This window comes from Oncorhynchus masou, chromosome 15 (genome assembly GCF_036934945.1).
Source record: "Oncorhynchus masou masou isolate Uvic2021 chromosome 15, UVic_Omas_1.1, whole genome shotgun sequence".
Lineage (NCBI taxonomy): Eukaryota > Metazoa > Chordata > Actinopteri > Salmoniformes > Salmonidae > Oncorhynchus > Oncorhynchus masou.
This window is the reverse complement of record NC_088226.1, coordinates 60,307,864-60,330,104: the sequence shown is the minus strand read 5'-3', so window position 1 is coordinate 60,330,104 and position 22,241 is coordinate 60,307,864. Positions and strand designations below refer to the sequence as shown.

The 22,241-nt window shown below is 46.4% G+C and overlaps 1 protein-coding gene across 1 annotated transcript in view; it reads right to left on the bottom strand.

Annotated features, from left to right (window-relative positions):
• The window catches only part of LOC135556570 (protein MON2 homolog), a 58,571-nt gene that overhangs the window by 15,968 nt on the left and 20,362 nt on the right, over nucleotides 1-22,241 (bottom strand). The window contains exons 4-27 of the mRNA XM_064989876.1: nucleotides 20,745-20,876; nucleotides 20,329-20,458; nucleotides 19,667-19,764; nucleotides 18,919-19,044; nucleotides 18,507-18,701; nucleotides 17,697-17,821; nucleotides 17,223-17,362; nucleotides 16,831-16,990; nucleotides 14,560-14,750; nucleotides 14,167-14,248; nucleotides 13,100-13,278; nucleotides 11,762-11,874; nucleotides 8,252-8,356; nucleotides 7,782-7,862; nucleotides 7,420-7,584; nucleotides 7,175-7,276; nucleotides 6,649-6,651; nucleotides 4,397-4,507; nucleotides 3,790-3,965; nucleotides 3,303-3,465; nucleotides 2,401-2,694; nucleotides 1,949-2,147; nucleotides 1,078-1,727; nucleotides 523-666 (exon numbers count right to left, since the gene is read on the bottom strand). Of these exons, the coding sequence (XP_064845948.1) occupies nucleotides 523-666; nucleotides 1,078-1,727; nucleotides 1,949-2,147; nucleotides 2,401-2,694; nucleotides 3,303-3,465; nucleotides 3,790-3,965; nucleotides 4,397-4,507; nucleotides 6,649-6,651; nucleotides 7,175-7,276; nucleotides 7,420-7,584; nucleotides 7,782-7,862; nucleotides 8,252-8,356; nucleotides 11,762-11,874; nucleotides 13,100-13,278; nucleotides 14,167-14,248; nucleotides 14,560-14,750; nucleotides 16,831-16,990; nucleotides 17,223-17,362; nucleotides 17,697-17,821; nucleotides 18,507-18,701; nucleotides 18,919-19,044; nucleotides 19,667-19,764; nucleotides 20,329-20,458; nucleotides 20,745-20,876 (3,864 nt within the window). The remainder of the gene's footprint in view (nucleotides 1-522; nucleotides 667-1,077; nucleotides 1,728-1,948; nucleotides 2,148-2,400; nucleotides 2,695-3,302; nucleotides 3,466-3,789; nucleotides 3,966-4,396; nucleotides 4,508-6,648; nucleotides 6,652-7,174; nucleotides 7,277-7,419; nucleotides 7,585-7,781; nucleotides 7,863-8,251; nucleotides 8,357-11,761; nucleotides 11,875-13,099; nucleotides 13,279-14,166; nucleotides 14,249-14,559; nucleotides 14,751-16,830; nucleotides 16,991-17,222; nucleotides 17,363-17,696; nucleotides 17,822-18,506; nucleotides 18,702-18,918; nucleotides 19,045-19,666; nucleotides 19,765-20,328; nucleotides 20,459-20,744; nucleotides 20,877-22,241) is intronic.

The following is a 22,241-nucleotide window of genomic DNA, read 5'->3' as shown; positions in this document are numbered from 1 at the left end:
AGCCTGAGGGGCTAGAGTGCTGCCAGCCTGGGGGGCTAGCGTGCTGCCAGCCTGAGGGGCTAGAGTGCTGCCAGCCTGAGGGGCTAGAGTGCTGCCAGCCTGAGGGGCTAGAGTGCTGCCAGCCTGAGGGGCTAGAGTGCTGCCAGCCTGAGGGGCTAGAGTGCTGCCAGCCTGAGGGGCTAGAGTGCTGCCAGCCTGAGGAACTGGTGGGAATGAGAGAGAGAAAGAAGAGAGATAGTTTATGGCTGCTGATGCGGTTTAAAAGACCTAGCTGTGTGTCTTTTGATTAGATCAATGGGGGCAGAGCAAATGAGGACCAGACAAAGGAAAGGGGAGGGCTTAATTAATGTCACGAGACGACCATTTTCAGAAAGCCTGGAAAGAAACGGATGACTGGGATAGAAAATGTTTCAACATTCCATATCAATGGAAAATATCTGAGGTATCGAGGAGAGAGAGACAGACTTGCACACAAAGCGTCAGAAAGACAACGGCAGAGAGAGAGAGATTGTGATTCTTTACCTGGTTGTATTTAGCGTTGGCCACATGTTTGGTTTCCATCTTGCCGTACTGGGGGGGTTTGCAGGAGAACTCGACGAAGAGGAGCAGCTGTTCAAAGATGGCTGGGTACATGACCTGCAGGTTCTCTGGGCCCACACAGATGGCCTGCAGACAGAGAGACAGTAACCTCACTCACGACTGACCTCACTAGAACCAGGGAACCTCACTCACTACTGACCTCACTAGAACCAGGGATCTACCTCACTTACTGACCTCACTAGAACCAGGGAACCTCACTCACTACTGACTTCACTAGAACCAGGGAACCTCACTAACTACCATCAGGCTAAACAAGGTTATGCTACACAGTCATATACTGTCCATTAGTAGGTCAGGAGAAAAGGAACAATGACCCTTTAAATCAATGTGCTAGTTTCCATAACAGAGGACAACAAAGGAATAGCAACCGTGTCCATCTAATAAAAAGGGAACTTTGAGAGCATTTAAGTGTGTGTGTGTGTATGTGGGTGGATTGGCTTTAAAAATGTTACAATGTTTGTGCTGCGGCCCACCCACCTTCTGCAGCACATCGAGCGCGGTGAGCACGGCCTCCTGCAGGCTGGTGAGGACAGCCTCGGTGTAAGAGGGCAGGATGAAGGGCGAGGCGTCACTGCTGATGGGTATGGACACGGCCCCGTGGAGGATCACCCCCAGTTTCCTCAGGTCCTCCATGCTGAAGCCAGTCTTTATGTGCTGGTAGAGGGCAGGGAAGATCTGGACTAACGCTGTCAGGAAGGGCTGGCTGGGGATGAAGGAGGGTCTGTCTGTCCCCGTCCCGCCACTAGGGGGCCTCGTGCTGTCTGTGCCCGTCCGGTACCAGGTATTCCACGCCGACCACCACAGCGCCGCATCCTCCAGTGCCGATTCCTCCCCCGGGGGAGGGGCCTGGAGTTCGGCGCCGTTGTAGCTCGTCAGCCTCTCCAGCATGGAGTCGGAGCGCAGCAGGGGTCTGCCGGGGCCCGGGGAGCTGAGGGGGTCGATGAGGACGGGGGGAACACCCATGGCAGCCAGAGCGTCGGTGGGCATGGCGGAGTCCTTGATGGGTGTGGCGATCTGGAGGATCTCCTGGAAGGACTTGAGCGCGGCCAGGGAGACCTCACTGTTCTTACTGAGGGCAGCAGACTGGATGTGGTCCAACAGAACCTCCCACGCCTTGAAGTAGTCACCTGTGGAGTGAACACAGAACCAGGTAAGAAGAGGAAAATATTGGGGCCTATTCATTAAATTAGTATTTTGCATATGCGTGGGGACAGGGCAATGAGGAGGAGGAGCACTGTCCATAAATCACTAATCTTCCTCCTCCTGTCATTGAGTATAGACATAAGAGATGAATGAAAAAAGCTTGAAATAAAAACACATGACCACACACAGACAGGGACACACACACCTAGCTGCTGCAGCAGGTATCTCCTGGTGTTGAAGATACGAGCCACCCCTGCCAGCGTCAGCACCCAGGTCTCCGCCCACTGTTTCTCAGCTGTGTCCCGTGAGTGGTGGATGAGGATGTTCCCGCCCCCTGACTCAATCTTTTCCTTATCGGCCGTAGAGGAAGACTTCCTCACACAGTCCAGCAGGTGGAACAGAACCTGGTTTTATGGACCGCCAGAGGGCAGATGACCAATAAGGTTGTTAAAATCATACTGGGTGGTTTCAAGTATTAGCAGCAGGACTTAATAACGTATGATCAGGTTCAAATGGACAGATCCCAAACGTACAATCCTATTTGACCGCATGTTTCTTTGATAGACGACGGCCAGTGACTGAACGATTGAATAGCTTCCAGTATGAGTCTACAGCCATGCATCATTCATGTGATTACTGTTAGTGACTAGACGGTACCTTCCAGACCACGATGTGCCAGGTGGGCTGCTGCAGCAGGGTGCCGTGGGCAGCGATGGTGGAGAACATGGTCTGACCGGCGCTCTTCCTGACGGCGGGCCGGGGGTCCACACACAGCTGGCCCAGCTTGGCGTACAGACACAGCCACAGGCAGTCGAAGGGAGGGGCCGGGTGGAAGGGCCTGTTCAAGGGCTCACCCTTTTCCTGAGCCTGCTTCTGCAGCGCGGCCTCCTCCCTCTCTAGTTCCTGGGTGATGGCCTCGCCCCTCTGGAAGAAGTAGTCGGAGATGTTCCACTGTGGGGAAAACAGGGGGAGGGAGAGAGGTTGACTGAAATCACTAGCAGACAGTCACTTTCAAAAATCATTGTTGAAATACTAGAAAAGTAATACCTTGGGGGAACGCAACAGCAATTATAACAGTATCAACAAACTCAATACTATATAGGATATAAAACAATATATGCCACATACTGCGGTCGTACCAGGAATCCTATGGAGGTGAGGCTGATGTTGAGTTAGGGTTAGTGTTAGTCATTGTGTGTTCAGTCTCACCAGGAGTCCTATGGAGGTGAGGCTGATGTTGAGTTAGGGTTAGTGTTAGTCATTGTGTGTTCAGTCTCACCAGGAGTCCTATGGAGGTGAGGCTGATGTTGAGTTAGGGTTAGTGTTAGTCATTGTGTGTTCAGTCTCACCAGGAGTCCTATGGAGGTGAGGCTGATGTTGAGTTAGGGTTAGTGTTAGTCATTGTGTGTTCAGTCTCACCAGGAGTCCTATGGAGGTGAGGCTGATGTTGAGTTAGGGTTAGTGTTAGTCATTGTGTGTTCAGTCTCACCAGGAGTCCTATGGAGGTGAGGCTGATGTTGAGTTAGGGTTAGTGTTAGTCATTGTGTGTTCAGTCTCACCAGGAGTCCTATGGAGGTGAGGCTGATGTTGAGCTCCTGGTTCTGGAGGCCGAAGCTGCCAGCTACGTCCACTACGATCTGGAGGCACGCGCAAGGCATGGTGGGGAGGAAGTCAGTCACCACCAACTGCAGGCACTGGAAGGCTGTTCGGATCAATGACTCTCTGGGGTACAGGAGGAAATACAGCAGGCGAGATCAATTAAAGGTGCACTACGCAGAAATCACTCTGCCATTTCCTGGCTGCTAAAATAAATTAAATAGTTTGCCTCATTTTATTTTATGTGACAAAACAAGCAATGCATAGTGCAGAGAATCATTGTACCATCTAAACCACTGAAATATCTTCCTAAGAACACAAATTCTTATTTTCAGCTGTTTGAAGACGTACAAAACACTACTAAAATAGTAAAGAAGCACATCATCTCTGCACCGCTTCAACGTTATCCCTCTTCCCATCTATACTTTCATCCCTCCCTCACTCTCTCACCCCTGGTCGTTGCGGATGGCCCCTATTACGCCCAGCACTAAGGGCCAGCCGGGCCCCAGACTGTCCCCTTGGCTCTGGAGGATCTGCAGCACGCTCTCCAGCTGCTTCTGACGGATGTCTGCATGGAGCACGTTGGACAGCTCCTTCAGCGGGTTCAACAACAGGAGCTGCAGCCTCTGACGGAGGGACAGAGGGCAACCAGTGAAGAACAAACACCATTGTAAATACAATCCATATTTACGTTTATTTAAACGTTCCTTTGAAACTCTAATGTTTACTGTTTATTTCACACCTGTTTATTATCCATTTCACTTGCGTTGGCAATGTAAACATGTTTCCCATGCCAATAAATTAAAATGGAATTGACAGAGCGTGAGAGAGCGAGATGGGGACAGAGAGGAAGAAAGAGGGCAGGGAGTGTCCTTAAGATCTAAACATGCCAACTATATGTGGGTGGGTTGGCATGGTGAAGTGGACTAATAGCTAGTCATCTTATCACCTTCCATTGCATTGTAACAGTCTTCCAACTTCTAGACAGAAAATGTTCCAGCATCCCCTGTGTTTGGGTTACTGGGTGAAGATGAGAGAGATGGGGTAGTAATAGTACCTGGTTCTGTGCCAGAGGGGGGTTGTGTTTGTAGGCCAGGCCAGCTTTGATTAGGGAGGTCACAGCCTCAGCCCCCCACTCTCTCATTCTGGCATTGGGGTGCTGGCAGACCTGCAGCAGGGAGCAGAGGGTAGGCACACACACACACACACACGAGCATGGAGAGGGAGATCACACAGTACACGAGCACGGAGAGGGAGATCAGACATCACACAGAGAGGGACATCACACAGAGAGGGACATCACACGAGCATGGAGGGTGAGATCACACGAGCATAGAGGGTGAGATCACACGAGCATGGAGGGTGAGATCACACGGTACACGAGCATGGAGAGGGAGATCACACGGTACACGAGCATGGAGGGTGAGATCACACGAGCATGGAGGGTGAGATCACACGGTACACGAGCATGGAGAGGGAGATCACACGGTACACGAGCATGGAGAGGGAGATCACACGGTACACGAGCATGGAGAGGGAGATCACACGGTACACGAGCATGGAGAGGGAGATCACACGGTACACGAGCATGGAGAGGGAGATCACACGGTACACGAGCATGGAGAGGGAGATCACACGGTACACGAGCATGGAGAGGGAGATCACACGGTACACGAGCATGGAGAGGGAGATCACACGGTACACGAGCATGGAGAGGGAGATCACACGGTACACGAGCATGGAGAGGGAGAAAGAGGAAGGGGGGGTAGAGAGAGAGCGAAAGGGATCTGGGTCAGGGCTGTTCAAACAGTATGTCCACCCGGTGGTTAAAACACTATGCCTGTGATGAATTAAATAATGTCCTTCCTTTTGACAGACAGATAATCATGAACGCTGTGGCGAGATCAGCTGGCTTTCAACGAGTTGCATATTACACTATTCCCCTGGACAGCTACACCAACAGTGATTAAGACGCCATATCAGCACCATCCTTTACACCCCACAAGTGTCTGTTATCTACACATTTCCCAACATGAAACAAGTATGTGACTTGTCTAGAAAGGCTGGCATATCATTACAGCTGATGTGTATATTCAGATGTCTGTATAGCAGTGGTCACCAACCGGTCCATCTCCAAGGCATTCCTAATCAATCACCAAACATTTCTGTACAAAACCCAATGATAAAGCCTTGAGTTCCTATTATTTATTGTTTCGCGCTGTTGACGGTAGGTGCACTTGATTCAGTAGCCCTAGTGTCCTGGGGAAGGCAACGTGTTCCCATTTTGAACGATTTCACGAGCCTGAAGGTAAAACTGTCTACCCAACAGGCCCAGAGAGCAAATCTAGTGCACCTATAGGCCTACTGCTGGCCAATCAGATCACTCAGATCACTGTGTCTGCACAGTTTCCTGGAGCCATAGACTGCAACACACAGCAAAGTTGACAATGTGAGATTTCAAAACCATGACGAGAGAGACTGAATGAATACAGCAAAGAGCTGTTTTATGAGTAAGTTCCTGTTTACGTTGTTATTCAGCCCTGTCAACACTTTGTTCAACACTTTTATAGGCCATAAAATGCATGTTTCGATAAACTTTTATTGCTATTATTTGCGGTTTGTGTCTTTTTTAATATCGAGGAATATTCATGCAGTGATGCCATCAGCTGGAAGATGGTGAGTCAGGTGACAGGCAGCCTCACAGCTGCTCCCTCCCTCACCTCAGACTGACCATCAGAAGCAGGTCATCAGTCCAGTTCAAAAAATTAAATAAAAAGCTAATTGTTATGCTCACTCAGCTGTGCCTCAAGAAATACAACAAATGAACTATTCCAGTGTGATCATATACCTACAATTTTTAAATATAATTTCTAAATAGTCTGAGAAGAACAACAATGGCAGGACAATTCAAGCGTAGCCAATATGCAGTGATAATGTACTGGGCTTATAGCCTACTGCACAAACCTCATTGCTACAGAACTGTTTCCAATTGGTTAATGTTGGATAGGATTACGTTTGAAAAAAAGTGTGAAAAAGGGAAGTATAATGGAAGCAATAGATCTCGGTCTGTGATCTGTCCTCAGAGAAGGTTGGTGACAACTGCTGTATAGTACGCATACAAACAAAAACTACGTTCCAAAAATGCAACTCAAGCCAGGAAATTTAGATCAAACATAACAGCGAAGCAAACATAAATGTGTTGCAAGCTGCACATTGCATACTCTCAGCTCCAACACATTGATTACCAGGCAGAGGCACAGGGAATGAGAGCGAAAGCAAATGATTGGGAGGAGAAGTTTCCGAGCTTACCTTCTGCAAAACAGACATGGGTTGCAAAAGAGAGGGAGATAGAGAAAAGAGAACGGTTCGTTTCAGACAGACCACACACACACACACACACACACACACACACACACACACACACACACACACACACACACACACCAGGTGTATTACTTTTACTACACAGAGGACAGATGCCACTCAAGGAATTAGAAACGGGGGAGTTACTACCATTACCATGAAATGAAAGGGCTCAAGAAGTATCTATTGAAGTTTTCCCAAAATACCACTTCAATTGACCTGGGTTCAAATACTATTTGAAATATTTCAAATACTTTCAAAGTTAGCTTGAGCCTGCCTGGAATGGGAGATGGGTAGTTCCAAGTATTGGGATTATTCTTCTGGTCCATTTAAAGCAAGCAAGCTCAATCAAGTACAGATTTGAAATGATACAAAAATATTATTTGAACCCTGGACTTCACTCCCCACCTCTTCCATTATGATGGTATATAAAGGTCTACAGGTGGTCTATAATAGTGAATGGAAGATGTACCTCCAGTAGATGTCCAGTGAGGGGCCTCCACAGGATCTCTATACGGTCCATGTTGACCAGGCCGGTCTCCAGCAGCTTGGCAACAGCAAACAGAGACGGCTCCTGGATACAGGACGAGAACAGAACATATGAGTGACTGGTTCGGTGGATATAAGCATTACACATTTAGTAACACAAGGCGGCACATACAGAAGATGGGGATGTCATACGTTGTTGCTCTGGCTACATGCACGTATAGTAGTTACCTTGTTAGTTCCATAGGCCATCTCCACAGCCTCCAGAGAGAGGGAGCACAGTGCGTTGATCAGGTGATGCAGTGACACGTCGTCTAAGTACTGGGAGCTCTCAAAGAGCCTAGACAGGATGTTGGAGATGACAGGCAGGTCCGTCATCACAGCCGTGGTCAGCACCTGTAACCAACAGACATCAGAGGAGTCAGGTTTGTCTGTTAGGATCCAGCAGAGTTACGTACCTTAGTGTGGTATCTAGATTTGAAGGCTGAATAGCCAATGAAACCCTACGGAGGCTGTTGCTAATTGATGAAGAGAATTTCACTAATTATAGTGTGACTGTAAGGCAGGGCGATGGATTTGTGGTCTTGTATTACCGTGCTGGGCCCCTCTACTGCACGACCAGGCTTCAGAGCACCTCCAACCCCAGGCTTCAGACCTAGGATCCACACCAGGTGCTGGGAGAGGAGAGGGAAGGTGGGAGATAGACAGAACAGGAAGAGTGGAGTGGGTGGTGAGAAAAGTCAGAGTGATTCACTCAGACTACTTCCACTATATAAATCAGAACAGAACAAAAAAATCCCAGCTTGGTTATAATACGGTGTAAAACTGTACCAGTGTGTGTGTGTGGCAGAGGAGGCTGGTGGGAGGAGCAATAGGATGAGGACAGGCTCATTGTAATGGCTGGAATTGAATAAATGGAACAGTATCAAACACATCAAACAGGGAAACCAAGTTTGACTGTTCCATTTATTCCATTCTAGCCATTACAATGAGCCCGTCCTCCTACAGCTCCGCCCACCAGCCTCCTCTGGTGTATGGTGGATACAGTATGGTGGAAGTGTACCTGCAGCGTGGCCAGCACCAGCTGCCAGGAGGTTCCCAGCACCACCCCATGGCAGTGGGCCAGGTTCAACAAGGTCCGCATACACTGGATATTCTTAGCTGTTAGCTGATAGATGGAGAGATGGAGTTATGCAACACTACTGTTTGTATGTGTGAACATCTAACATTTGCTCATACGGTGCCCTCTAGTTGTGGTGTTGTAGTAAAAGTTGTGTAGAGGCACCCTACATGACAAAAGGTATTTGGACACCTGCTTATCGAACATCTCAGTCCAAAATTGTGGTTCTTAAAATAGAGTTGGTCCCTCCTTTGCTGCTATAACAGCCTCCACTTCTGGGAAGGCTATCCAATAGATGTTGGAGCATTGCAGCAGGGACTTGCTTCCATTCAGCCACAAGAGCATTAATGAGGTCGGGCACTGATGTTCGGAGTTTAGGCCTGGCTCGCAGTCAGCGTTCCAATTTATTCCAAAGGTGTTCAATAGGGTTGAGGTCAGGGCTCTGTACAGGCCAGTCAAGTTCTTCCACACCGATCAACAAACCATTTCTGTACAGACCTCGCTTTATGCATGGGGACATTGTCATGCTAAAACAGGAAAGGGCCCCAAAAAGTTGGAAGCACAGAATCGTCTAGAATGTCATTGTATGCTGTAACGTTTAGATTTCCCTTCACTTGAACTAAGGCCTAGTCCGAACCATGATAAACAGCCCCAGACCATTAATCCTCCTCCACCAAACTTTACAGATGGCACTATGCATTGGGGCATGTAGCGTTCTCCTGGCATCCTCCAAACCCAGATTCATCTATCAGACTGCCAGATGGTGAAGCATGATTCATCACTCCAGAGAACGCGTTTCCACTGCTCCAGAGTCCAATGGCAGCAAGCTTTACACCACTCCAGCTGACGCTTGGCATTGTGCATGGTGATCTTAGCCTTATGTGAGGCTATTCGGCCATGGAAACGCATTTCATGAAGTTCCCGGCAAACAGATCGGGTCCCGGCCATTGCTTCCAGAGACAGACGATTTTCACGCACTTCAGCACTCGGCGGTCCCGTTCTGTGAGCTTGTGTGGCCTACCACTTTGCGGCTGAGCCGTTGTTGCTCCTAGACGTTTCCACTTCACAATAACAGTACTTACAGTTGACCGGGGCAGCTCTAGCAGGGCAGAAATTTGATGAACTGACTTGTTGGAAAGATGGCATCCTATGACGGTGCCACGTTGAAAGTCACTGAGCTCTTCAGTAATGCCATTCTACTGCCAATGTTTGTCTATGGAGATTGCATGACTGTGTGCTCAATTTGATACACCTGTCAGCGACGTGAGTGGCTGAAATAGCCGAATCCGCTAATTTGAAGGTGTGTCCACAAACACTAAATACACAAAAGTATCTTACCACCACAGTGGCCTTTAGATGTGGTGTTGTAGTAATGTTGAGTAGAGGTAATCTGACCACCACAGTGGCCTTTAGATGTGGTAGTAATGTTGAGTAGAGGTAATCTTACCACTACAGTGGCCTTTAGATGTGGTATTGTAGTAATGTTGAGTAGAGGTAATCTTACCACTACAGTGGCCTTTAGATGTGGTATTGTAGTAATGTTGAGTAGAGGTAATCTTACCACCACAGTGGCCTTTAGATGTGGTAGTAATGTTGAGTAGAGGTAATCTTACCACTACAGTGGCCTTTAGATGTGGTATTGTAGTAATGTTGAGTAGAGGTAATCTTACCACCACAGTGGCCTTTAGATGTGGTAGTAATGTTGAGTAGAGGTAATCTTACCACTACAGTGGCGTTTAGATGTGGTGTTGTAGTAATGTTGAGTAGAGGTAATCTTACCACCACAGTGGCCTTTAGATGTGGTATTGTAGTAATGTTGAGTAGAGGTAATCTTACCACCACAGTGGCCTTTAGATGTGGTATTGTAGTAATGTTGAGTAGAGGTAATCTTACCACCACAGTGGCCTTTAGATGTGGTATTGTAGTAATGTTGAGTAGAGGTAATCTGACCACCACAGTGGCCTTTAGATGTGGTGTTGTAGTAATGTTGAGTAGAGGTAATCTGACCACCACAGTGGCCTTTAGATGTGGTGTTGTAGTAATGTTGAGTAGAGGTAATCTGACCACCACAGTGGCCTTTAGATGTGGTAGTAATGTTGAATAGAGGTAATCTTACCACTACAGTGGCCTTTAGATGTGGTATTGTAGTAATGTTGAGTAGAGGTAATCTTACCACTACAGTGGCCTTTAGATGTGGTATTGTAGTAATGTTGAGTAGAGGTAATCTTACCACCACAGTGGCCTTTAGATGTGGTAGTAATGTTGAGTAGAGGTAATCTTACCACTACAGTGGCCTTTAGATGTGGTATTGTAGTAATGTTGAGTAGAGGTAATCTTACCACCACAGTGGCCTTTAGATGTGGTAGTAATGTTGAGTAGAGGTAATCTTACCACTACAGTGGCCTTTAGATGTGGTAGTAATGTTGAGTAGAGGTAATCTTACCACCACAGTGGCCTTTAGATGTGGTGTTGTAGTAATGTTGAGTAGAGGTAATCTTACCACCACAGTGGCCTTTAGATGTGGTATTGTAGTAATGTTGAGTAGAGGTAATCTGACCACCACAGTGGCCTTTAGATGTGGTGTTGTAGTAATGTTGAGTAGAGGTAATCTTACCACTACAGTGGCCTTTAGATGTGGTAGTAATGTTGAGTAGAGGTAATCTTACCACCACAGTGGCCTTTAGATGTGGTGTTGTAGTAATGTTGAGTAGAGGTAATCTTACCACCACAGTGGCCTTTAGATGTGGTATTGTAGTAATGTTGAGTAGAGGTAATCTTACCACCACAGTGGCCTTTAGATGTGGTATTGTAGTAATGTTGAGTAGAGGTAATCTGACCACCACAGTGGCCTTTAGATGTGGTGTTGTAGTAATGTTGAGTAGAGGTAATCTTACCACTACAGTGGCCTTTAGATGTGGTGTTGTAGTAATGTTGAGTAGAGGTAATTTTACCACCACAGTGGCCTTTAGTTGTGGTGTTGTAATGTTGAGTAGAGGTAATCTTACCACTACAGTGGCCTTTAGATGTGGTGTTGTAGTAATGTTGAGTAGAGGTAATCTTACCACTACAGTGGCCTTTAGATGTGGTGTTGTAATGTTGAGTAGAGGTAATCTTACCACTACAGTGGCCTTTAGATGTGGTATTGTAGTAATGTTGAGTAGAGGTAATCTTACCACTACAGTGGCCTTTAGATGTGGTAGTAATGTTGAGTAGAGGTAATCTTACCACTACAGTGGCCTTTAGATGTGGTGTTGTAGTAATGTTGAGTAGAGGTAATCTTACCACCACAGTGGCCTTTAGATGTGGTATTGTAGTAATGTTGAGTAGAGGTAATCTGACCACTACAGTGGCCTTTAGATGTGGTATTGTAGTAATGTTGAGTAGAGGTAATCTTACCACCACAGTGGCCTTTAGATGTGGTGTTGTAGTAATGTTGAGTAGAGGTAATCTTACCACTACAGTGCCTTGGGGCTGTACAGAGAGAGGCTGTCCCACAGCCACCACCTGCTGATGAGACTCACTGGAGGAACTGATGATCTGAACACTCTGGCCCTGGATGGAGTAGGCTGAGGAGGACAGGAGAAAACACATTTTATTTGAGTCCACAACAAAAGTAATGATCACAAGGACCAAATCTTTTGTAGGTCCAAAAATAGATGTAGACTCCTTGGTCCACGATGACTTTGTTATTTTCTCTTCTTCATGATGTATCTCACAGACAGGCAAACACCCCTGATAACAACACACAAGCCAGTCATTTCCATGTATATACTTCACTGAGTGACTGTGACAAGCCAGCTACATGCTACAGAGACTTGATTTATTAACTCCCTAGCAAACATCGATCCTGCTGAAGCCATTCTGCATGCTCGATCTATCACAGAAAATATGCAAATAGCGTGTGTGTGTGAGACTGTGACCTCCCCGACACATTAATCTTTGTGTTACTAATTAGAGGGAACAAGAAAACAGTTGAGGCACAGCCAGGATTAATGACATATAAGTGGGGCATCACAGTGGTTAGTATGGAGATCACACACAGCCAGGGCTCTAGAGCTTCACACTCTCACAAACGTATACAGAGAGACTTGGGGTGAAAAACGCATTAAGTGTACAAATAAACAACTAACTACCACCGGCTTGTCAAGTTCCCCAGAGGCACGTATGTATAATTACCACAGAGCTGATGCAGCAAAGCCATGAAGGAAGACTGCTATGAACGCAAACAAACATACGCGCTCACACATGCATGCACCCACCACCCCCACACACGCAGGGTACTGACGTACACGCGCCAGTGTTTCCCCTATACATTTTTGGAGGGTGCGTGGTAGTGGCCTTGGCCAATGGCGCGGTTTTAGAGGCTGTCTTCTTAGCTGCAGAGACAAAATGTTGCTGTTTTAAAGCTAATTTCTCGCACTTCTACACATTTTGCCACAGAGCGGAGAGAATATTTTCAGTTGTAAAGCCAATTCCCTTAACTTCTGCACATTTGGCCATGGCTTAGGCCTTGTTCTTATGCTATCGGGCTTAAACATAACAACAAAATCATTGGGGGTCCCATGTCATTACATTTTTGGAATTTTAGATTCTCCCTGACTGTCTAGTTTTCATGTTGGTGATTATTAGTTCTCACAGATGATCTTATTTAAAAGTATATAGCACCATTATATTTTCTTTATACTTGATATCTTGTTTTAGTGGTTTAAGTTTACACTGAAAAAGTTTTACCTTCCCAAATGTTTAGTAAAAATGTTTTTTTGCAGTGTCGGTTTAGCATCCACGACTGACCCTTGTTAAGGTTGGCTGTATTACTGCTGAGGACAGTCAGGGCGTAGTGTGGGGGCAGCGAGGCCTTGCAGATGGCTGTGATGAAGGCGTCGCGGGGCGTCACGAGGCCCAGGCGACCACACAGCGCCGCCACGGTCAGCTCTGCCTTCAGGATGCTCTCTGTCGCAGTCTCATCTGTACTGGAGGGGGACCAGACAGAGGGGGTTATGGGTTTGGAACAAACCTAACTGCCACAACGTCTTCACTTTCTGCCACGTTAAAACAACGATCATAAAACCGTTTCATCTGCAGACCCCTTACACAGCAACTTATGGTCTAGGGACATTAGTTGCTGGGCGCAGTAGTTTCAACTACTTTTGTTGCTCCTGAACTTAACACTGACCTTGAGTTTCCCCTGTCTAACTATCAAGTTACTTTGAGGGGATACTAAATACATTTGAGAGGATACTAAATACCTTTATTTTGAGGGGATACTAAATACATTTGAGGGGATACTAAATACCTTTATTTTGAGGGGATACAAAATACATTTGAGGGGATACTAAATACATTTGAGGGGATACTAAATACATTTATTTTGAGGGGATACTAAATACATTTGAGGGGATACTAAATACATTTGAGGGGATACTAAATACATTTATTTTGAGGGGATACTAAATACCTTTATTTTGAGGGGATACTAAATACCTTTATTTTGAGGGGATACTAAATACCTTTATTTTGAGGGGATACTAAATACCTTTATTTTGAGGGGATACTAAATACATTTGAGAGGATACTAAATACATTTGAGGGGATACTAAATACATTTGAGGGGATACTAAATACCTTTATTTTGAGGGGATACTAAATACATTTGAGGGGATACAAAATACATTTGAGGGGATACTAAATACATTTGAGGGGATACTAAATACATTTGAGGGGATACTAAATACCTTTATTTTGAGGGGATACTAAATACATTTGAGGGGATACAAAATACATTTGAGGGGATACAAAATACATTTGAGGGGATACAAAATACATTTACTTTGAGGTGATCTATAAGAAGGGTTGTTTACCTGGCGTCCAGCAGGAGAGAGAGCGCAGCCAGTAGACCACACCAACATGCACTGACCATCTCCTCCCATACCAGATGGGCCCCTGACAGAGAAACACTAGTTAGCAACAGAGTGGAAAAGCAATATACATTTGTACAGATATCTATATTTAAAAATGCTACATAAGCTTTTGCATAGGGATGACAACAGAGTGCATCACCGTGGTAAGCCTACATTGATAAACTCCCTCAGGAAGTGTAGGTACTGGATTGGCCACTAGAGGTCAGAAAAGTGCTTCAAAGTTCAAGATTTGCACACCTACAGAATGTCAAGCTAAGATTCAGCACTTTCTGTAGGCCCAGAGAAGCCCCCCGGTCCTAACCCCTGACCCTCATCCCCCTCCCCTCTATTCACCAGGCTCAAGCTGGGTGTTCTGGTCTGGGTTGGCCTCCCTGCGTACAGCCGCCTCCTCCTCCTCCTTGGCCAACGCTCTCTCTATCATGGAAGTGATGCCTCGGACCAGGTCAAGCAGGGCGCTGAAGGCCACAGACATAGCATAACCCTCTGGGATAGACGGGGGCTCCACCTTGTCCAACATCTCCAGACTGGCGGAGGAAGAAAGTCATGATGTGAATCAGTGTGTGTGCAGTTGCTGAGAACCACTTCTCTACCCTGCTGAGGCGCATGAATGTTCGTATATTACATCAAAAGGAGCTGCGTGCAAAATCACTCTTGTTCAGCTCCTACTAACAAACTATTTTTAACTGGACTGCTGCTTATATTAAACACCTGCAGGATCAGCTGTCCCTGACCATTTGTTCCTGTATTAAACACCTGCAGAATCAGCTGTCCCTGACCATTTGTTCCTGTATTAAACACCTGCAGGATCAGCTGTCCCTGACCATTTGTTCCTGTATTAAACACCTGCAGGATCAGCTGTCCCTGACCATTTGTTCCTGTATTAAACACCTGCAGGATCAGCTGTCCCTGACCATTTGTTCCTGTATTAAACACCTGCAGGATCAGCTGTCCCTGACCATTTGTTCCTGTATTAAACACCTGCAGGATCAGCTGTCCCTGACCATTTGTTCCTGTATTAAACACCTGCAGGATCAGCTGTCCCTGACCATTTGTTCCTGTATTAAACACCTGCAGGATCAGCTGTCCCTGACCATTTGTTCCTGTATTAAACACCTGCAGGATCAGCTGTCCCTGACCATTTGTTCCTGTATTAAACACCTGCATGATCAGCTGTCCCTGACCATTTGTTCCTGTATTAAACACCTGCATGATCAGCTGTCCCTGACCATTTGTTCCTGTATTAAACATCTGCAGGATCAGCTGTCCCTGACCATTTGTTCCTGTATTAAACACCTGCATGATCAGCTGTCCCTGACCATTTGTTCCTGTATTAAACACCTGCAAGATCAGCTGTCCCTGACCATTTGTTCCTGTATTAAACACCTGCAGGATCAGCTGTCCCTGACCATTTGTTCCTGTATTAAACACCTGCAGGATCAGCTGTCCCTGACCATTTGTTCCTGTATTAAACACCTGCAGGATCAGCTGTCCCTGACCATTTGTTCCTGTATTAAACACCTGCATGATCAGCTGTCCCTGACCATTTGTTCCTGTATTAAACACCTGCAGGATCAGCTGTCCCTGACCATTTGTTCCTGTATTAAACACCTGCAGGATCAGCTGTCCCTGACCATTTGTTCCTGTATTAAACACCTGCAGGATCAGCTGTCCCTGAATATTTGTTCCTGTATTAAACACCTGCATGATCAGCTGTCCCTGACCATTTGTCCATTACAGAAACACAATGTTGAGGTAGATGTTGACTGACAACTCTAACAACTCTTTCTCCTGCATCAACAAACCAGCGTCTATATCATAAAAACAGCAGCATTGTTTAATCTCTTCATAAATACAGCCAACAGATGCTACTCCCTCCCTCGCATTTTCAGCTATACGATAGTTAAAAATAGCGAATGTGCCCACTCTGGTCTTGGCACATGCTCTCTAGCCAACAACGTGCAGATACAGTGCAGCTAGGTTCAGATACAGTGCAGCTAGGCTCAGATACAGTGCAGCTAGGTTCAGATACAGTGCAGCTAGGTTCGTTTACATTACATTATTATGGAACAAGAATATCTGTCGAACGGCAGTCAAGCAATTGATCATCATATCACAAGAATAGGACCCTTGATATTTATTGGAAAAGAGCATCAAGCCCATCACCGTGCACTTTCACCACCCTGTGAAGTTCATCATAACTTATGTAATCTGTAGCCTAATAAAATGTATGGTTTCCTGAGGCGTAGTCTGGTTGGAGTGGGAAGACCACACACAATTTCATTGCGTGACTCCAAGTTTACTTTGATATGATGGTTATTATGTCAATAATTGTTTCCATCAACCTTTCACAATAAATTAATTTTACTGACACAAATAAGATCCCACCATGTCGAACGAATAAATGATCTGTTGGCATTTATGAAATTGTAGCGAAACTTCCTTTTTCCATCACAACTGTCTTGTTTTTCTTTTATATGGACTTTACTTGCATAAAAACTGTGGATGGAAACATGGTTACTGTGTGTAATAATTGGATTATTAATTTATATCTAGATAGCAATAGCTAGATATCTAGTGTATGTGTGTGTGTATATTACTACTGACTAGGTAGCCTTGGCGCTGCCCTGAACACTGACGGTCATGAGGGGGATCCAGGTACCGCGGTACTCAAAGGCAGCCTGTGTGGTTAGACTCCCACCCTGACCTCCTGCGCCTGGACCCCCCTGGGCAGCCCCCTGGGCAGCCCCCTGGGCCCCTGACCCACCTAGGAAGGGGGACAGAGAGATTAGGGAGACACAGAGATAGGGAGAGAGAGGAGGAAAAAAGAATGGGCTGTTAGTGTTGGGTTGGAACAAAAGCCTGCACCCTGCAGACCACACTCTCCTGCACCCTCCTGAGTTGACCACTCCTATCCTAGACTCCTTCCTTTACCTCACCATAAGTTCCCATTACATTATATGTCAAAAGCTATAACACGAAAGGTCAACACTACTGACCGGTAGAAGTGTTGGTAGCAGCAGGATTTCCTGTGTTGAGGACAATAAAGAGGGACTGGATGAAGGAGCCCAGAGCATTGACGATGTCCCTGAACACCTTGGTGGAGTGCTGCTTCATGTCATAGGATAAGCAGAAAGACCTGGGTGAACAGGGGGAGAGGAGAGGGTGAGATGAAGGGACTTAGGAAAGTGGATGGGAGGTTGTGTAGAACATAGAATCTAATAATTATTATGATTATTTAGTGGGTGATTATATTTCTCCTTTTACACACATGCACAAGCATGTATTATATGCATGTGTGAACTGGAAATGTTTTTCTGTAAATCCCAACTCCCCCTGAGACACCCTTGGAGAGTGGGGGTCATGGCCAGGGTCAGCCATTATCAACGGCGATATGTTGAAGTTATGTGGTAAGTTTAGTGATGAAGGTGTGTGTGTAGGGTAAAGTCAGTGTATGCACTCTTCCTACTCACCGTAGCAGGTGTGGCTGTACACACAGCCTGTGGACTGACTCCACGGCCACAGCTCTAAGCCACTGAGGCTTCTCTCCATCCAAGAACTTCACCAGCAGAGACAGGAAGATCTCACACTCTGTCACCTACAGCAACACAGACAAACACACACCTCAGCTCCCCAAGCTAACTATCCACACATTTCTGGCTCTACAATAAGACAACAGGATTTGAGGAAATTCCAATTTTCAACTTACTTCCTAATTTCAAATGGACTTGACCCTAACTATAGTTCCTGCTTTGGCGCTCACCACAAGACTGTAGTTGTGTTTGATGATGTACGTACAGAGAACACAGTACTTGGTAGTAGATCGCTGTAACTGACTCTCACCAGTAGGCTGTACAAGTGTTTGATAACCACAGAGACTCACCAGTAGGCTGTACAAGTGTTTGATAACCACAGAGACTCACCAGTAGGCTGTAGAAGTGTTTGATAACCACAGAGACTCACCAGTAGGCTGTAGAAGTGTTTGATAACCACAGAGACTCACCAGTAGGCTGTAGAAGTGTTTGATGAGCACAGAGACTCACCAGTAGGCAGTACAAGTGTTTGATAACCACAGAGACTCACCAGTAGGCTGTAGAAGTGTTTGATAACCACAGAGACTCACCAGTAGGCTGTACAGGTGTTTGATAACCACAGAGACTCACCAGTAGGCTGTACAAGTGTTTGATAACCACAGAGACTCACCAGTAGGCTGTAGAAGTGTTTGATAACCACAGAGACTCACCAGTAGGCTGTAGAAGTGTTTGATAACCACAGAGACTCACCAGTAGGCTGTAGAAGTGTTTGATGAGCACAGATACCACTCTGAGCAGCCTCATGCAGATGGGGAAGTAGGGTTTTTCTGCAGGGGCTGGGGAGGCGGCGCTGCTGTTGCCTTGACGGAACTTGATGTTGGGGGAGAACAGTTTGATGACCAGCGGACACACACGCTCCTTCAGCAGGAAGCTGAACTCCTGGTGCTACATAGGGGTCAGAGGTTAGAGGGCAATCCCCCACAGAGTTGGGGATCACAGTCCAAATACAAGACACCTACAGTGAGATGAGATGTTGTATTGTATTCTATTTCAATGCAGATGATACTTGATTGTGTTGTATTGCATTATACCATACTTTACTGCATCATATTGTATTAAGTTGTATTGCATTGTAAAGTATAATACTGTACTGTGTATTCACCTGCAGGAAGACCCTAGGGAAGTCATTGAGGACCGACTCCAGGAGCTCCAGACCAAACGTCCGTGTCATCTCTGTCATCCCTACCAGCCAGTAGGGGGCATCAGCATTTACTAGCTGACATAGGTCCTGGAGGGACACACACGGAAATGGGGATGTAGACATAGGACACCTGGAGACATCTACTGGCATTGCCTCTGTGATACAGTCTGGAAGTATGGTCTGCACATATCTTATGACAGCATGGCTGTTTCATTCCACAAAATTGTTCCCTACCTTACCCTTTTCTACCCCTCGCTTCCCCTCCCCTCCCCCTCCCTCCCCCTTCTCCTCGTTCCCCCCTTCCCCTCCCCTCATTCCCTCCCTTCCCCAACCCTCATTCCCTCCCTTCCCCAACCCTCATTCCCTCACCCCTTCCCTCCCCCCTCGTTCTCGCCGTTCCCTCTGTTCCCCCCTTCCTCTTGCTCCCGCCCTTCCCCTTCCCTATCCTCGTTTCCCTCTTCCCCTACCCTCACCCCTTCCACCTCTAGCCCAACCCCTTCCCTCGTTCCCCCCTACCCCTTCCCTCCCTACCCCCGTTACCCCCCTTCCCTCACCTTGTCCCCCCCCTTGCCCTGGTCCTCGTTCCCTCCCTTGCCCTCCCATACCACTTTTACTCTACCCTAGCTACACCTCCGCTTCTGATGGGAGAGAGGGTGAATGTTGGGTACAGTGAGAGGTATGGAGGACTGTCTCCACCTGGTGGACGTACCTGGAACAGCATGTAGGCGTCTTTAGCACTGGGCCTCAGGGTGCTAACAGATCTCCGGTTAGTGTTACCCTGGACTGGAAGAGGCTGGTCCACGATGTCTGGAGGAGAGGAGAGAGGGAGGGAGGGAGGAGAGGGAGAGAAAACTTTAGAAACAGCTGTGGCTACAAGCCTGGAGGGATTAATCTCTCATCAAACAATGACACAAACAAACACTCTCAGAAAAGACCGGTCCAAAACCTACCTCAGGAGGGAAAAGTCACGCAATTAAATTGTGATTTCCAATCCCAGTTATACTAAACTAAGACATAGAGTGGAAAGACAGCAGTGTGAAAACTAAAGGGGCCAAACCAAAACCTCAACAAGTCATGTTATATTCACTGAAGTCATGGGATAAGCAGCTTTAGGCAATCTAAGGAGAAACAAATTCCCTTCCCTTCCTCTGTGGCATGGTCAAAGTTAGAGGAAAAGAGGAGGGTTGGAGAGAGGAAGTGGGATGCTAGAATACTGATGTAAAGTTCTGTGGCTGCAACCTCCACCTCATCCAAAGTGTATACTTGCGCACTTCCCTTTGTGGATCTAACAATGACTCAACTCTGAATCAATGGCAAAAAGAAAACAGTAGAGTCCGGGAACTCCATTTCCCATGAGCACTCTGCTCAGACCTTTGAAGCGCTCGTCCTCCGCGACCATCCTCTCAAATACCACGGTGACGACTTGTCTGACGGTGGCAGCCGCTGTGTTGTTGGTGATGTTGTCCTTGGTGAAGTGCAGGCGGAAACACAGCACGATAGCCTGGAAGGGAGGCGGCGAGGAGACACAGGCTCTGTTACAATAGCCAGCCTAACATCGCCTCACACCAAGAATCAAGCCAAGTACTGGGGAATACATTCTAAGTGGTATGCTAGTATGAACATTGGAACGTAGTCAGATTTACTAAGGCACACATCTGGATTAACATGTACGTGGAAACCAACTCCCTAGGCAATATGAGACGTGTTTGGGACACAGCATGTACTATCTGACTGTACCTTGAATATCTAAAAAAGTGTCTGCAATGTCGGTGCTGAGAGTACGGTACCTTGGACAGGACTTGGTCATGTACCACTGTGTTGGTGGTGAGCAGCACTAACACAGTCTGCAGCAGCTTCAGTTCCTCCAGCCCGTTCTCCATCAACTGCCACAGCATGTTAATGATGTTCCCTGCTGCAGCCTGATGAACACACACAACACATGGTTAGACATGTAGCCTACTTGTACACCCAGGAGGCAGCGACAGTCACAACGTACTGGAATGTGACAGAACAGAGGAAGTGAGAGGAGCTCTAGAGGTCATAGACACAGACATGTACACACAGATAGACACACGGCAGCAGCCGACCGGACCAGCCAACACCACCACATCAGGGTCAAGGAGTCACATTGGCATTCTTTCAGCCAAACCCAGCCACTGTGGCACTCCAGTGACATTGGCTTAATACCAACACCACCCCCTTAACCCTCCCCCTTCGTTAAGAACGATCCCACGAATCGCATCAAGTCGGAGTGGTGTCCAATTTCTTAGATACACAGCCACAAAGTCCAAATTTGGCTAGATCATAAAAATGGTCTTCATTTAAGGTTAAGGTTAGACATAAGGTTAGCAGTGTGGCAAGGGTTAAGGTTTGGTTTAAAATCTGATTTTAAGATAAATTGTAGAAATAGGCACAATTTATTGGTTAGACTGGTGGCTGTGTTAACTATTGAGGAATGTGCATCCCAATACAACCTTGAGCGAGGCATAGTGCCTTTTCAGCCCTCTATTCAGCCCTCTAAACACCAAATGAAGTGAATTGAGTTGCTAACTTACTCAAAACTCCCATGAAGCTCTGCGACCCACAAGGCTAGAAAGTTGCTTCAGGGAAGATGGCTGACAAAAATACTAGGACGGAAGCAAATATCATTTCTTACAACTTCATGCTAAAAAAAATGTACAGTTAAGAGGAATATGTTAGTTAATGTTGAGAAATGATTAGGCCTATGCGTATTTTGTCATAAAGGTAATTTACAAACAAAAAAAGCTAAGCATTTACTGCAAATGTTAGGTACAATTATGAAAGCATGTCTTGCTGTTCATAAAAAAAAAGATACCATTGCCATTGCTCTTTACTGTAGTAATGTTAGAGATTGAAGCTACAGTGCCACCAGAAAGTGTTCATACCCCTGGACTTACTGCACATTTTGTTGGGGCGGCAGGTAGCCTAGTGGTGAGAGTGTTGGGCCAGTAACCGAGCGAGATACAATCCCTGAGCTGACAAAAATCTGTCGTTCTGCCCCTGAACAAGGCAGTTAACCCACTGTTCCTAGGCCGTCATTGTAAATAAGAATTTGTTCTAAACAGACTTGCCTAGTTAAATAAAGGTTAAAAAAATCTAAATAAATGTTTTGTTACAGCTGTTATCTTAAAATATATAGGTTTTACTTCACCCATCTCCACACAATACCAATGTCATTTTAATAAGCAATTCCAGTGTATATTTGGTCTTGTGTTTTAGGACACGGTCCTGCTGAAAGGTGAATTTGTCTCCCAGTGTTGGAA